At 33.6% G+C, this 17,490-nt stretch overlaps 1 protein-coding gene and 1 non-coding gene across 2 annotated transcripts in view; both read left to right on the top strand.

Annotated features, from left to right (window-relative positions):
* CNTN1 (contactin 1) overlaps positions 1-17,490 on the top strand; it is a 229,815-nt gene that overhangs the window by 95,858 nt on the left and 116,467 nt on the right. The window contains exons 10-14 of the mRNA XM_060166540.1: positions 506-630; positions 1,282-1,399; positions 5,150-5,300; positions 10,872-10,999; positions 11,309-11,484. Coding sequence (XP_060022523.1) covers positions 506-630; positions 1,282-1,399; positions 5,150-5,300; positions 10,872-10,999; positions 11,309-11,484 — 698 coding nt within the window. The remainder of the gene's footprint in view (positions 1-505; positions 631-1,281; positions 1,400-5,149; positions 5,301-10,871; positions 11,000-11,308; positions 11,485-17,490) is intronic.
* Positions 14,143-14,273, top strand: LOC132530110 (small nucleolar RNA SNORA18). Its single transcript, XR_009543668.1, has one exon. It is a non-coding gene; the product is annotated as a small nucleolar RNA SNORA18 (small nucleolar RNA).

Below are 17,490 nucleotides of genomic sequence, written 5' to 3'. Positions count from 1 at the left end.
AGTAATTAAATTGGAGCTTTCACAAACTCCCACTCCACATCTACTGACACCTACTTCTCTACCCTTATCTCTTTATATTCTAGGTTCAGCTGCTCTCTGAGGTCAACATCTCCACTTGTACCCTAGACTCTACCCCTCTTACATAATAAATTAACACATAATTCTTTAAAACTTTATATGTAATTTTGAAAGATTTACATTATAAGAAAAAGATAAATTATTTTAGTGCTATTCATGAATTAGCTTTCCAACAAAACGTGGTTCACAAATAGAAAAACAATTATGAATTTAATTACAGTTACCTAGTGCTGTAATATTGTAAGATAAAGTTTACCTGCTGACCTGTAGAAATACAATTTCACTGACTCTATCATTGATTTTATGACACACAGAGTATTTGATGTATTTTCTAGAGGAAGATCAACTAAGTGTAATATTTGTCCTCTTGAGATGATGATGAATGTTGACTTGCATTTGACAATTTTCAATGTCCTTTACTTTTAAGCATTTCCTGAGTGGGTAGAACACATCAATGACACAGAGGTGGATATAGGCAGTGATCTCTACTGGCCTTGTGTGGCCACAGGGAAGCCCATCCCTAGCATCCGATGGCTGAAGAATGGATATTTGGTATGTATGTTCAAGTGCTTTGCAGTTCTTGAGCCTATGTTCTGGTAACATTTCTGGGTGATCCTGGGATAAAGTTAGCAGGAGTGTCAATAGATTAAGGGCATCTAGTCCCTGAAATATAAAAGTCTCCTTTAAAAGAAAAAACCAGAAAGTGAACATAAAGTGTCTTTTTCCAGCTTAAACATTTTCTTATGTCTACCTTCTCTCTCTCTCTCCTTATTGTTTCCTTTGTTCCACTTTTCACCCTCTTCCTATGCATCCATCTCTACTACCTGATATTGTCCTCTTTTTCTTGCCACTGTTTCCCTGACCCCACAGAAACAGAGGTAAGAATGAAGGTCCTACCTTTAGCCCTGGGGACAAGTAGCAGCAGTGGGGTCCTTCTCTACCTTCCCACTGTAATCTCCCAGCTGGGCCAAGAGGGAAAAAGGTGGACTCTCTTCTCTGTAGGATGAATAGAACAAGAGCCACTGGGCATGGTAAGTGGGTTTTACTTCCCCATACCATGAAAACCCTACTCCACTAGACTTAGTTAACAGTGGGGGCAAAAATAATGTACCTAAATGGAAAGACAACCAAGCCCAAACCCAAATGAAACCATTTCTATTAAAGTCTATCAAGAAAATGTGTTTCACTTTGTGTTCTTTCCAGTATCATAGAGGGGAATTGAGACTGTATGACGTGACCTTTGAAAATGCTGGCATGTATCAGTGCATAGCTGAAAATACACATGGAGCCATTTATGCAAACGCGGAGTTGAAGATCTTGGGTCAGTATTATTTCTGGTTTCTGTTAACAATCAGCAAGAAAGCAACATGTTAAAATGATCCTTCATTATATACAGATTATATTTAATTTCACATTACTTTCTTGAATTAGAAGTTAAACATTTCTAAAATGTGGTTTGAAATAGAATGATATTATTATTTTCCTTTCATTCATGAACAGTAAATAAATTGGAGGCAACATGGAGTATAAAGGTTTTTAAGACTTTTTTAATGGTAAAGCAAACTTTACACCTGCCAATTTTTATGTCTTGTTCTCTCCTATGTTTGGGCAGCTAAACACTGCCAGGACATCACATAGTGAAGATTGATGCTTCCGCAATGCCTGTGAGCCAGCCTCAGATGAGTGTTTAGCACTTGGTAGCTTTATCAGTCCCTGGGTCCCTGGATTAAAATTGCTATTGAAAACCTTCGAGACATTCCTCAATCCCCTTACCCCACACTCACTCCTACTTTCATATTACTTTCTTACTTCTCCATGAAAATTGAAAAACACTGAAATAAAATATTTCAACCTCCCATCCCTCTTCAAAACTATCTGAATCTTTACTACACTTGTCCTTTTGATACTCTTTATCCAGAGGACGATGTATCTTGTCCCAAAATAATCCCTTTATCTCTGCCCTCAACAGACATCCTTTCTTCGTGTGCATGTGTGTGTCTGTGTGTGTGTGTGTGTGTGTGTGTGCGTGTGAGTGTGTGTGCATATCCTCAGGCTGCCTCTCTTTCTGGTCATGCTTTCCTCTTGAATTCTCCTCTCTTTTGTCCTTGGTGATGCCATGCTCTGATACCTCCCAGATTATTTTGTCTTGATCGCCTTCATTTTCCTTTTTACCCCTTCCCTGCTCAGTTGGAAATCTTGCTCTCTTCTAGATTTCCATTCCTCTGGTTGCATTCCATTTTCTTACTCATTCTTTCATGTATTTTATAATATTATTCCTCAATTATTATTATTTTTAAATTTTTTAAAAAAACCTGGATGATATCTTCTTCTTTGCCCATTAACTATCAAGGACCCCTTAATTTATACATCTGGCCCAGAATTTTATCCTCAGCTTCAAGCTCACTATAAAAGCTTCTTGGTAGAAATGGTCATCTGGGTAACTTCACAGATATCCCAAACTCAGCATGTCTGAAACCTAATTCATTATTTCTCACTCATTCACATCATCTCCTCCTGAAATATTTACTGTTCTAAAGAATGACACAATCTACTACATACTTTCCCCCCATTACATCTATTAAATTTCTCATTTTTATCCCATAAATCTCTGAGATTTTTTACTTTCTTCTTATTTTCATTACAACTACTTTAATTAAAAGTATCATGTCCTTTTCATACTATCATGTCCTTTTCATACTATTTGAAGTGGCTGTCACCAAGTTTAGTAATATTGTAAGTAATGAATCAGGTGGGCAGGATTTCTCTGCTAGAAATGATTACTGAAAAGATAAAACAATGACTCAGTGCAGTCTCTTTTATTCTTGAGACACCAAAGGGAAATTTTTTAAAACATTGGTATCACTGCAAATTGAGTGACACTAAAAGAACATGAAAGACACTAAGACAGTTATAAGAAAGTATTAAAGAAAGCTATCTTTAAAAAGAGTTGAGGCCTTCTTGATTTTAACTTTTCCTGCCTCTTCTTATAATGCTGAGTATCATATTCCATTTCTTCCCCCTAAAGTCAAAATTCCTTGCTAATATATTTAATCTAGTTTCTTTGGGTATCAAGGAAACATTTAGGCTTAGGCTTCATACCCTATCACTTTGGTATGAAGTGCAGTAAAATCATTTTGACTCTTAGAGAAGATATGAGGTGAATTTCAATTCCTTCCAAATGTAAATGCTTTTGTTTTCTGTTAAAAGTTCTTGTTAATTGTTATATATTACAAGAGAAAATGAAAATTTAACAGCTCAGACTGAAAAATATTTCTGTCTTCAAACCTAAATCTTGCAATCATTAATCTATTAAGGCAGTAATTAAGCAAATTGATCATTTTGAGACTGAGATTAATTCCTGACCATCTTTATATTTGTTTCAATCTATTTTTGTTTATTACCTTTAGGAACAGTGTTTCTCTCTCTTCTTTCCTGAGTTATTTAGTTAATTCATTTATTCATCCACCAAATGATTATTGAGTGCTTACTCTGCACCAGATACTAGTCTGTAATAGGCTCAATAAAGAACAAAAGAAAAAAAATATATATATATGTATGTATACATGAACATGGTCTAGATTCTGTCACTAGAAATTCAAACATTAGGTAAGCATGGGTCATTTAAATGACTGCACCAAATCAACGATTTTATTAAGACTGAACAGATTCGGAAAAAAGTCTTATTTTCTAGATAAATTTAGTCTTATTTTCTAGATAAATTTAGACTTTCTAGATAAATATAATCCGATGAAAATTTCTCTCATATTTTATAAGCAATATGTCACCCACAATATTTATTTAGCCTATACAAAATACCACATGCTGTGTTAGGTGTACAACACAGTTGGTTGTTTACTTATTTATTTCCAATTATAAAAACTCAGACTAAAAGAACAATGGGATAACCTAAATCATTTTTATAAAAAGTGTGTTCTTCAGAGCTTGTTAGAAGTGCTGAATATCAGATCCACCCCAGATCTATTAAATAGCATTTTACCAAGATCCTCAGATGATTATGATGCACAAATAAAATTTGAGAATCATGGGACTAGATGATGAAGGGTCAAGACCTGGATAAAGATATACTTAGGCCTAGAAAAGCCCCCAGAAAGGACAATTTTATAGATGATTGGGATGTGTGGAAATAAAAAGATGGAATCCCCCTGGAGTCTGCAAAATGACAAAGAGATTGAGAAATGAGCTAGATGTGGGGACACTAAAGAAAATTAGAGCATATCATCAAGAGAGTAATATTTTTTGAGACTCTATAGCATGTTTTCATAATTATTGATCTGTACTTTGAAGTAAGGATGAGCTACAGGTGCATTATGTACTTCTCAATTAATTGAAAACATCATTCCCATAACTGTTTGTAGGTTGGTCCTGAAGGCAGGGGTCTCTCTGTTTATTAAGGCATCTCATAGTGTCTTCATGCAGTTGGTACTCAATAAATGTTTGTATAATGAAGGAGGAGTCATATTGTTTATTGAAAAGAGCATGCTTGCAAATCAGACAGATCTAGATTCAAATGTAAATCCCATTTTATACCTTACTGCCTGTGGCACCTTTGGCAAATTATATAATCTTAATAGGTATCAGTTCTTTCATCCGTAAGCTGGGGACAGTTCATTCAAAGTGTGACTATGATTACGGATTATGAATATGTGTCAATATTAATAATTGCTCAATTTCCTCTATCCTTTCACTTAACTTCTCTTGCGCAACTGAGTCAAGACACTTGAATTAGGTATTACCTTCAAGGTAAATATTCATACAGCATTTGATTACAACTTAAATGTGTAATAATTAATTCAGTTATCACCAAGAATTATACATTTAAAATGGGTAAATTTTTGATAAGTAAAATATACCTCAATAAAGTTTTAAATAAAAGAAAACAATTATTATTATTAGGCATGGAATGTCTGTTGGTCATTGCTGATAACATTTGGTGAGATTAATCTTTTCTATTGATTATTAATCAAAAGGGAATAAAAGATGCTATAGTATAGAAGAAACTTCTGTTTCTTTTTTTAGCAAAAGAGACAAATAATAGTTTACTTTCTTTTAGCTTTGGCTCCAACTTTTGAAATGAATCCTATGAAGAAAAAGATCCTGGCTGCTAAAGGAGGAAGAGTTATAATTGAATGCAAACCTAAAGCTGCACCCAAACCAAAATTTTTATGGAGTAAAGGTACAGAGTGGCTTGTCAATAGCAGCAGGTCAGTCCAGAAACTAGAAATCAGATTGCAACTCAGTACTTGGGAAAGTTTACTTTGTAGAGAACTTGTTTTCATATTCATAGTGTAAATAATTTTTGTTCTAACTTTTCTCCCCAGAAGATATCACAGCTCTAAGGTAAACAGAAATACCCATCACTGTCAGTATCTATTATAAACAGAATTCAATTTTTAGACTTCTAGAGTTTATAAGGAATTTTAAAAATTGAGGCCCAGAGGTTTGTGACAAATTGCCCAAGGCCACAAAACTAATTAACAATGGGAAATAAAATAGGGTCTTTATAATTTTTCCCCTAACAAGGGCTTCTATAGCCATTCATATTTGATTTAATTTTATGCAATTAACCTATTAAATATTTCAGTAGGGAAATAAAAGGTGATTTTAAAGTACAAATCACCTCTTCCCTCTTCTGAAGTGAACAGGAACTTCTAATCTTCCTAACTATCTATGGGGAGAAGGAATGTTGGGAAATAGGAGAATTGGGATGTGAAGGTTGGGGAGCAGCAAATATTTCAAGCAGGGAGCACAGCATGTGCAAAGGCCCTAAGGCAGAGAGCAGAGGATGTATAAGGAATGTAAGAACTAAAACCAACATGGCTGTCTTTAGAATAAAATGGAGAACAGTTTTAAGGGATGACGCATAGTAAGCCAGGTCATTAGTAACAACATTTTCTGTGGCTTCATCTAAGAGTAGTAGAAATCTGTCTAAAGGCTTAAATAAGGGAGGAAAAAAGTAGTTTTTGCCTTTAAAAAAATATTCTAGCAAAAGTATAAAAGATAAATCTTTACAGTAATCCAGTAAAGGATGTAAGGTGGGTGTTATCTCTGTTTTGATGTATCTAAAGCCTGGAAAGTTTAAAGTGACCTTCTGAAAATGTATCAGTAATCTCCAAGCCAGAACTTGAACTTGTGCCATGCTGATATGGAATGAACACATGGCAACACAGTTTTCTTACTAGGATAATCACAAGTATGGTTGTGCATGAGACAAAGCTGTGGTTGGGGAGGGGTGTGCAAGGACAGCAGCTGCTTCCCTGAATACATTAAATTCTACAGGTAATATGTCTGACTAAGATTTATTAACACTTTAACAAAATGATACTAGAAGAATCAGTGTTAAAGGAAAAGTCAATCTGTGCAATACAGGGTTGAAGCTTTAGCAGTCAGATAATGAGTGATGCAGACCATGATCATAAGGTAGTTCCAATTTTAGGTATTCACTACTGCAACAGCCTAGAGCATAGCATTCCCTGTTGGCTGCACTATTAGCTCTCTCTCCTTAATGAAAAGAATCTTGCTCTGATTCTGATGAGGACCCATGCCATGGGCCTCTGCAACCACAAATATCTCAGAACCATGCTTCATGGATTTGTTTTTCCTAAATACAAACATGTGTTCAAAAAAAGAAAAGTCTAGCTCCTAAAACCTTATTATTCTAGTCCTGTCAATATTTTTAAAGTATTTGAATCAAATTGTATGACCTTTTGATGAAAGAGTCTATAAATCTAATTTTTGCTCACTATGTTAACCCATTAGTAGCTCAGATTATTTAAGTATCTCTTTATTATAGATTTGGTATTTCATGTAAAAATAAGTTTGAATGTTATAAAATAGTATGTATTAAGAAAAGTTAAACTAATAATTACTTTTAGAGAAACATTTCTGTTGAAAATAATATTAAGGAGTAACTGAATAACTGTCTTTGAGCATAACTATAATCTCATTCTGATTAATATAATTACCTAAAAAACTGTTCCACATTATTAAGTTATCTCTGTGCCTGGTAAATGGTTTGTAAAATGGCATATGAAGTACTTGCAATCAGGAGAGAGGAAACATAAATCTTGATAAGTTGTAATTAAGTTCTCAATTGTATGATTTTATTTAAGGTTAAAATGATATGCATCCTCCAACAGAATTTCTTTGTAGTTGTTCATTTATAACCAATGGACTGCTATCAACTCTAAAATGGTCTTTATCTGAGCCTTTTATATGAGAGTCTCTCCAAGATTCTTTTCTACCCCAGAGTTGGTGTGCTTTAAACATTAACAAATAAGATGGAGGTTATACTGGAATAATTTTGGCAACAATAAGTGACTACTTTATTAAAGACCAGATGGTTCCTGGCTTGTTTGACTGTTTATCTATATGATCTAATCTGAAAATAAGGATAAGATTCTGATAATTTAACTACATTGACTTTAGAATATGGATCATTATTCAAAACCATCAAGTTCCCTAAATACTCTTACTGAAATTAATTATAATGTCATGGACAAAGTATCTGAAAGTGTAGGTGAGCTGAACAACACAAGGAAGTATACCCTTTAAAGACGACAATGATCAATTGAGAGCTAATATATATGAGAAAACTAAGAATATAATGTGGGTTTTAGAAAGATTAATTGTTGCTATTGTTGTTTCCATTGCAACTTGATGATAATTTTCATTGCTTTACGTACAAAATAAGTAAATGGGGTGGGGGTGGAAAATTGGCTAAGGACTTACACTAGAGCTTAGTGAGAAAAAATGAGACATTAATGTTAGTACTGTGTTAATATGAGTTCTATGAGAAGAAGATGACAATGCGGGATTAGCCATGCAAGAGATTTATTAATGGCAATGCCTAGGAAGGAAAACAGAGAAGACTCTTGGTGAAGCCTGGGACAGCCAGCTGAGATTCAGGTCTGCTTCCAAATGAAAGGGAAAGGGAAGGAAGGAAGAAAGGTTGGGTAGAAATGGACTGCAGTGCAATTTACTAGAGTGTGGTAAGACCACTGGAAAGCGTTCCAGCTAAAAATGCCCATCAGAGGAGCCTGATGTCTACCTGGAATATGCAGTCTTAAAATTCCTCCTGGACTCAGTCATTGGCTGAGAGCAACCTGTGGAAAGTGTTGTTTTGGCTCAAACACAGTGATGGATTTCTGAGTGCAGCAGCTAGAGCTGTGGATCAGTTACACTCCTCACAGTGAGAACATAGAGGGACATTGGCATAGCTTCCACAATATCAAATAATTACTTTTATGTTTATATTATGCTATTACATTATTTCTTCAATAAGTAAAAAGTATTCTGAAATGAGCTTAAGTTGGAACTGGAGAGTTAAAGACGAGCAAGGAAATTATGGAATATATTATTGGTGAAATTTTTGGTGTTTTCTTATATGGAGATTTTTATTAATAAAGTATGTATGTAGTAATTGTCCTTTATGAAGCTCTGCTCTTAAAATGGAATATATGGAGAATTGTTGGCATGTGTTTGTACAAAGCTTCAGAGATAAATTAAGGTTTTGGAAATTATATATTTAAGGAAAGTAAAAATCAGATCTAAATAGACATTTCTCCAAAGAAGACATACAGATGGCCAATAGGCAAATGAAAAGATGTTCAGCATTGCTAATTATTAGAGAAATGCAAATCAAAACTACAATGAGGTACCACTTACACTGATCAGAATGGCCATCATTAAAAACTCTACAAATAGTAAATGCTGGAGAGGGTGTGGAGAAAAGGCAACCCTCCTACACCCTTTGCCACACCCAAAAGCGTGGCAAAACTCCACCCTTTTGAGGGTGTGGAGGTTCCTCAAAAAACTAAAAATAGAGTTTCCGTATGATGCAGCAATCCCAATCCTGAGCATATATCCAGACAAAACTATAATTTGAAAAGATACATGCACCCCAATGTTCATACAGCATTATTTACAATAGCCAAGACATGGAAGCAACCTAAATGTCCATTGACAGATAAATGGATAAAGATGTAGTATATATATACAATGGAATATTACTCAGCCATACAGAAGAATGAAATAATGCCATTTGCAGTAATATGGATGGGCCTAGAGATTATCATACTAAATGAAATAAGTGAAAAAGAGAAAGATACTATATAATGTCACTTGTATGTGAAATCGAAAATATGACACAAATGAACTTATTTACAGAACAGAAACACATTCACAGACATAGAGAACAGACGTGTGGTTGCCAAGGGGGAAGGAGATGTGGGGGGATGGATGGGGAGTTTGGGATCAGCAGATGCAAAATATTATATATAGGATGGATACACAATAAGGTCCTACTGTAAAGCACGGGATAGTCAATATTCTGTAGTAAACCATAATGGAAAAGAATATCAAAAATTTAAAAATAAAATAAAATCCAATGACAGGCAATCCAATATTGAATGTAAGTGCAAGGCATTATATAGTAAAGTTATATAATAAATATATAAATTATATGTAATATATCATAATATATGTAATATTAATGTAATATAAATTATATGTAAGAGTTAGGTATAATAAGGTTACAAATAATGAGTTTTCGGTCTCCTGACTCCAAGGAAGAGGCAGACAGGCAGAGGGAATACATTTAAGTTCTATTAGTATGAAAGATTTAGTTTCTGTTCATAGAAGAATTTCCTAAAAGTAATCTGTTACAGAAGCTTTTACTAGGTAGATTTTACAATATCATTCTTTGAAATTTCCTAAAATTAAAATATGTTTGTATTCCTCTGTGGCTGTGGAAATGACAGTCCATTCTAACTACCAAGGCTGAAGTCCTGGGGTCATGTTCCTGGAAGATCTGGGCTCACTTCTTTCAGGCCTATGACTGATCTAAGTCTGTCTCACAGTGGTTTAAAAGTCATTTTATGGTGGTATGTAGAGAGCCACTGCTTCAGTTAAACTCTATGTAGTTCATACATTCAAAAACAGGTTGATCAAGTGCCTACTCATTGTTTCATGTCTCACTCCTTAAGGAATTCCTGGAACATAGTTTTTTGTTTTTTCCTAATGATTGTATACGTTAATGAATATGTTACCTTGAGATGGGGCCACAAACAAAGCAGATACAAATTCCTGACATCAGGATGCTACCATCTAATGCAAGGATAGATTAACAAGTAAAGCTGAAGTATGTCTGATGAAATATGTGTTAGGAAGAAAAATCTGGGAAGAGGGATATCATGGGGAATGCCAGGACAGCAGCAGTGCCATGGGTGGGTGTGTGCATGCCATACTAACTAGAATTTATCAGACAAAGCTTTACTGAAGGTGCCACTGTGCAAAACCCTGAAGGTTGTGAGAAACAGATTGTGAAAACGACCAGGGCCTAAAAGGGCAAACCAAGGGCTGTGGCTTTTACTATGCATGAGATGGAAAACTCACTGGAGGCTTCTGAGCTGTAGAGTGACATCACTGAGCCAAAGAGTGACATTGTATTACTTATGTGGTGTATGTCTTCATGTCTGGCTGACATGTGGGAAAAGAAACCGTGTAGAGGCAAGGTTGGCAGCAGGAGGACAGTTCGAGATTACTGTGATAAGTCCAAGAAAAAGATGAAGGTGGTTTTCCAAAAAAACTTGATGCTGAGAAAGAATATTCTAAACAAAGGCTAGAATGTTTCATCTTGAAAAAAGTCTCTGTCAAGCAATTTATGTAAAACTTTAATGATACTAAGATGTTAGTGTTTTTAATCTAAGACATAGAATAGTAACGTATTTCATTAAATTAATTTTGTGAAATATGTACTTCTTTCATTTCAATAGAATAGTCATTTGGGAAGATGGCAGCTTGGAAATCAATAACATTACAAGGAATGATGGAGGTGTCTATACATGCTTTGTAGAAAATAATAAAGGGAAGGCTAATAGCACTGGGACTCTTGTTATCACAGGTAGGAAACCATTTGATTAACTTTACTTTTTTTTTTTAAGTTTGACAGTGCTTAATTTCTAATGTACTATAAGGCATGATTCAGCACTAAGCTTATAAGACAATCCACGTTTTGATGTTTCCATTTCAAAAGCCTTCTGTGCAAATCTCTTGTTTGATGAAACTATTCTTGGAATTTAAATTTGTAAACATCTTATTGTTTTGCACAGAGATTTCAACTATATTGATTTTTATTTTTTAATGTACTAGATAATATGGTGTCTCATATTTTTTTGAATTGTGGTTTACTCCTTTATTTAAAAATGTATAGATCCCACACGAATTATATTGGCTCCAATTAATGCCGATATCACTGTTGGAGAAAATGCAACCATGCAGTGTGCTGCTTCCTTTGATCCTGCACTGGATCTCACATTTGTTTGGTCCTTCAATGGCTATGTGATCGACTTTAACAAAGAGAACATTCATTACCAGCGGAATTTTATGGTATGTGTTTTATTTTTCATCTTATTAACATCCCAACACCCCCCATGTGTCTGCATTGCACCTGCTATTACCATAATCATGTACATGAGACTGGAAAACAGGTAAAATTTTTTTATGGGTCTCCTTATATTAATTGTAATATTCCTGAACCTTTCTAAAAATGGCTAGCCCTGAGGATTTTGGTAGCGATATTAATCAATAAATATTCATTGTGCTTTAGGTCCACTTCCTCTTTATTATAATACAATTTTTATATTAATGTGTACTCTGCCTCATTATATCTGTACTATAGGTTCTAAGTGCCTTCACATTCATTTTAAACTAAGTAAGAGCACAGAACTTATCCTTTGTTATAGTGATGACTTTATGGCATTTATTTTATTCTTTGAGGGTAAGAAATAGACAAGCTATATATGTGGGAGGGTTTGGAGAACTAGTCCATGCAATTTTTAAAAGGGTTAAATGGCTGTATTTTAAGAATAAGAAAGCTTACATGATACAAGTCCTATAATTAAGCATAGTGGTATCATTGTATAGAAATGAAAATAGAGGAAAAAGACTGGGAAGTAACGCAAGTATAACAACTTGCATAGGAACACACTTGTTGCACTGATAGGGCTACCTAAATTACAGTGTATTTAAAGGGCAAATTGATCACTTCTTCTTCCAGTCTGTTCTTTAGAAAGGCAATCATTTAGGAACCTAAAGACCTATTTAGAACATATGCTTAGTCAAGAAAACTTTAATTCTAATTTTAGAAGTCAATTTTTAATAAAAGTTTGAATTAACTCAGTATTTAAGATTTTCAAGTCCTATGAACTCTGAAGTTTGATATGTATCTATTAGAATATTATGTTTTCAAATTGTCTAACTCTTTCAAAAAAATTCTTCTAGAACTTTCCACTTTAAAAAGCCAAAACAAGTTTTCAGTCAGGTTAAGATTGTTTTTAACTAGATGGGAACATTTATTCTTAAATTTTTATTAGATAGATTCATAGAACAATTATCAATACAGTATCAATGTTTGTGCCTTCTATATGTTAACTGTAATTCCAGTTTTTTTCTTTTTAATCTAACAAATCTAGCTAAAACTGTACATCTACAGTGAATCTACTGTCTTTCAGTTTCTGAAACAAATTTATACTTTAAAAATAAACAACTGGGAATTTGTAGAGAATGATTTTAACATTATACCATGTGATATTTTTTCTTTATATATCTATTTTGATGTGCTTAATTATAAGAATGCCCAACATTAATAAATTTGGCACCATTGTCTTTAATAATTTCTTCAAATTGTGTTTTGTTTTGCAAGAAAAGCAAATACCACTCAGTTTTTACTCATTTGAAGAAAAGAAGTGAGCTAAACAGAGATTTTATTTTAAAAAAGTAGACTTTTGAATTTGCTTGATATTATATATTGAATATTTTCTAAAATGCAACAAGCATAGTTTATACAAGTAGTTACTTATAGCTGCAGTAGAGTCTCTGAAAATAGATTTGAGGTATAACTTACCCTAAGTTAAGCTGAAACTTCATATGTGGAGCCTCTTTATGTTCTTTAAAATAAGTTACTTTATGTTGATTGACGTAAATAAACATTTCAAAAAAAGAAATGAAGGAAGGAAGGAAGGGATGGAGGGATGGAAAGAAGAGAAAGAAAGAGAGAGGTGCGGGGGGAGGAGGAGGAGAGAGAAAAAGACAAAAAAAGAGAGAAATAAGATAAAAGAGACCCATGACTTGAAAAAAGAGAAAAGTAAACCACTGAAAGACTAATTAAGAAATAATTATTACATTAGGTCATAACAATGTAAAAGACTTTGGTCATCACCAACTATACTCCTTCCTTTTGTGGATGTTAGCCACAGGGGTTCAGGTTGTTGCCCCTCAGGGAAGCCAGAGCAGACCCTGACTCTGAGCCCATACTCTGGCTTCAGGGGCTCAGTTTCAGCTTCATTCCACCATATAAGAAGCATAATAACAATCAGCGGCATAAAACATACTCACTGGTTAAGTATGCAACTTCAGTGAGTAAAAGTATCAAAGACACATTTTTAGCACTTTGTAGATGGACAAGTTGATTTAACTCTGTAAATAATTAAAAAACCCAGATAAGAAATGTATTTTGAATTATTAAACTTAATTCTGCCTTTTGAACCTAAGAAAGATCTATGAAGCTTTCCCTTGCATCCTCCTTCTCTTTTAAAGCAAACTTCAAAGTCACACTTCACTGCTAAATGTACCACACAAATTTGAGTAAAACACTGTATGGGTCTGATCCACCTTTTGGAAGCCAGTCCTAATGGCTAGTAATTGCTTCTGGGGTCACTAATAGAACACTCAGAAGGAGGGGTTCTTCCAACCTAAAGCTCAGTGAATGAAAACATAACAGGGATGGCAGGTATTGGGGAAAGCAAATTCGAAGGAAGGAACACTGCTGCCTGCTTTTGTCTGTTATTCAAATTGCACTAGCAAATATGTCAGTATATAATTTTTTGGTTTTTTAAATCGTTTTTATATTTTATTTAATTCTGGCAACATTTCAATTATTGAATATCACTTGTTCGTTTAAAAGTATAGTACTGAACCCATACCACAGCAGGAATAGTGATAGACACTAGGGTGTATAAAACAGTGAATAAGACGAACACAGGCACTGTTGAGGTCTATCCCAATGGGACTATTTCTGCAGACCTACATTGTTGGAAATGCCTCATAGAGTAATCGTGTGGTTTCCTTTACTGAGAGAACTACGTGTTAGACCTGTGGGAAAGAACTTCAAGATAGCTGCTAATAAACTATGAAAAACCTAACAGTCAAACTTTTTATATTGGGTATTGGCATATCCCAACGATCTGTACTGTTCTAAGGTGTGATAGCTTAAGAGTGAATATGGTTTGAACTTAATGCATGTTTAGAGGGTGTCTAAAATTCAGTGCCAGGCAGATCCATCTCCTTTGACCCTAAACATGGTCCTAAAGTAAATTGCTTGAGGAAATTGGATCCCAAAGATTACAGGTGGGGAATTTTGAAGTGTGTCCATATTCCACTGGAGATCAAAGAAGCCCAACTAAAAGAATTGTGGACCGACAACATGACAACTGTGGATTGAGACAAAATTCTTTTTGAAAGGGTTATCTTGAAAATTATGGATCAAACATTGGAGAAACCAAGGTGATTGGCAGTGGAAGGAATCAGAACATGTGAAATTCCTTAAAAATGTATTGACTTAAATAATTTTGCCTGTGTTACACATAATAACAAAAAAACCTTTACACTTTTTGTAGGAACAAAAGACAAGCACAGACTCTGATCCAAAATAAATCAGAGCTACCCTATGAGTTTAAAATTTAAATATAAATGACTTGGTAGCTATCACAGTTAACAAAACTGATGTCATTGTCACCATCATGTTTTAATAATTTTAATTGCTAAAAATTAATATCAGAAACTCTAATTCATGAAGAATATAGACATAAAAATTTACACTTTTAATTTTAAGAACCTAAGTTTTTATTTTCAAGTTTGGCTTCAATAATACGTTATATTCAATAATCAAGCATGCTGTGAGTTTAGCTTGCTATTCTTGATCTTGACCACCATGTGGCAACCGTGCATAAGGTTTCAAATTTCACAGCCTGACCTACTTGGAACTTGAAGCTTTATGAAATTAAACAAATTATAATATATCTATCATATATATAAAATTATAATATATCTAATATATCTATATCAAATTAATTATGTCTAAGATGTGTGATTTAAATTTTTTTCTTTATACTTTTTCCAATTATATTAATATAATTATCAGGAAAAAAGTAACTATATATTTTTGAAGATGTGCATTTCTTTTAAGAATTTATAGTGACCTATAAAATTTAAATATATAAATAACATTTCTATTACATTTATGATCCTACTTTATGTAAAACTCTTTTGAATTAATTAGTTTTAAAATGTAGCTATTAATTTTAAAGTTGTAAGTAAACAATACCGATTATAGAAAAAATATTAAGAAGTTAAATATCTAATTTACCTGTCATGTTATTTTTTCTTTCACTATTCAATAAATATTCACTGAGTGTTACATCGTTATGTAACTAGGGTCAGTAAATGTTTCATTTGAACTTGAATTTATGCGTTGATGTTAAGTATATATATGTATATATACATATATATATGAATTACAAATTTCATAACTTTGGAGCTTTGATACAATAAGCTTATAAGTAGCTTATCTGGCATTCTTTTATTCTGTCAAATTTATATGGCAAATACCTATATTTTTCAAGACCAAATATAAAATGATTTCTATTTTGATTTTCCAGTCCAGTAGCTACTTACTCGTTTAGAGTAAATACAAAAGCGGAGTCATTTTACTTACCAATTTAATTTATAATCCCTTTTGTTCTATAAAGGATGTAAGACTATCTACCAAAAAATATGTATTTGTAATATATCATTTTATTCCTTTCTCATGGTGGTACCTGATCTGCAGAAATTTTTTTTCAGGAGCTATCTAACTTTTGACACCCACTTTGAGTCATTTTCCTTCAACTATTTGACAGTTCTCCCTGTCAGAGCCATTATTTTAGTTAACCACGTTGAGTTTCTTAAACTTTCTAATTCTGGTATTGCTGCTATAATACCTTTTTTTCTGTTTACAAATAAATGTTAAAATTATAGTTCAGTTAGAAGATTTTACATACCTGCTTTGAATTCATAAATATCATATGAATTGTTCAGAGGCTTTGCCACAACCAGAGCTCTAGGCTCCATTAAGCTTAATCTAGAGTCAGTGATTAAGCCTCTCTAAGTTTCAGATTTCCCCCTCTGTAAACTTTTATTAGTAATTCACTTATTTCATTCAGGTTACTTCATTGGGTTTGCAATACTGGTTACTTCATAAAATTTTTGTGAGAATTCAATGAGAGAATGCCTATAAAGTTCTTGGCACAAAATCTGGTAGGTTATTACTAATACTTTTTATAATAGAGCAATCATTCTACATCGAAAATTTCAGAAGCTTTTGCCAGATAGTTTTTTTCTGGTTATAGATCTCATTTTTCATGATTGATATTTTGCACTGCTTGCTCTACTGGATACCTAGTTTGAGACAAAGGATTCTAGGTATTTCCTTGCTGAGGGCAATGGAGAGGTAATAATAGTCAACATTTTACTGAGTGCTTGCTGTTTAGCCAGCATTGGATTAAATGCTTTTCATGTATTTCTCAGGTGATCTTCATAGCAGTCCTCTATGGAGCACATATTACTGTGATTTTTTTCTCAATTTCTGAGGTGGGGAAACAAGATTTGAAACGTTAAGTAACTTGTCTAAAGTCATACAACTTACTGGTGGCAGAGAGAGGATTTGAAACCAAGGTGGTTTGATTGTAGACCCTGTGGTCTTCACCACTTGTTTCTAATCCATTGACTGGTACTCATGTCTATAACTATTTAAATAACCTCCCTCCCATTATTTGAAACACTATAAGACAGCGGTTGAACAGCAGTTCAACTCCTAACTTATTCTATAATCTTGTTTAATGAACTTTTTATGTTCAAAGTTATCCAAATTACTTTATTCTCCCTACACGATTAGAAACCTTTGCATCACATTGTAAGTCGAGTCTACAGAGTTTCAGATTGCCTAACTATAAAACTCTAGGCAGTTCTTAGTGATCTCCTTTAGAGAGATAGGTTATGTGTGTGTGTTTGCAGGTGTGTGGACATGCATTTGTTCTGACTGTATAGACAGCATTCAAAACCAAAGTAGACAGATTTCTTACCCTAAGGCTGAAAGAAAATATTAATTCTACTGAACATGTCACAAAAATGTGTTTAAATCTGAAACATGTATCTCATACTAGAAGAACAGAATTTGAACAGATGTTTTGCTTCTGTGCATGCAAAAAGAGAGAAAGAGAAGCAGTAATAAACAGAAGTCATTTTTTTTTTTCAATTTCATTGGCTCTCTGTCATTATTGAACAAGAAGATAAAGATTG

Source organism: Lagenorhynchus albirostris, chromosome 11 (genome assembly GCF_949774975.1).
Source record: "Lagenorhynchus albirostris chromosome 11, mLagAlb1.1, whole genome shotgun sequence".
Lineage (NCBI taxonomy): Eukaryota > Metazoa > Chordata > Mammalia > Artiodactyla > Delphinidae > Lagenorhynchus > Lagenorhynchus albirostris.
Note: the sequence above shows the minus strand (reverse complement) of the source record. Positions and strands in the feature narration are given on the sequence as shown.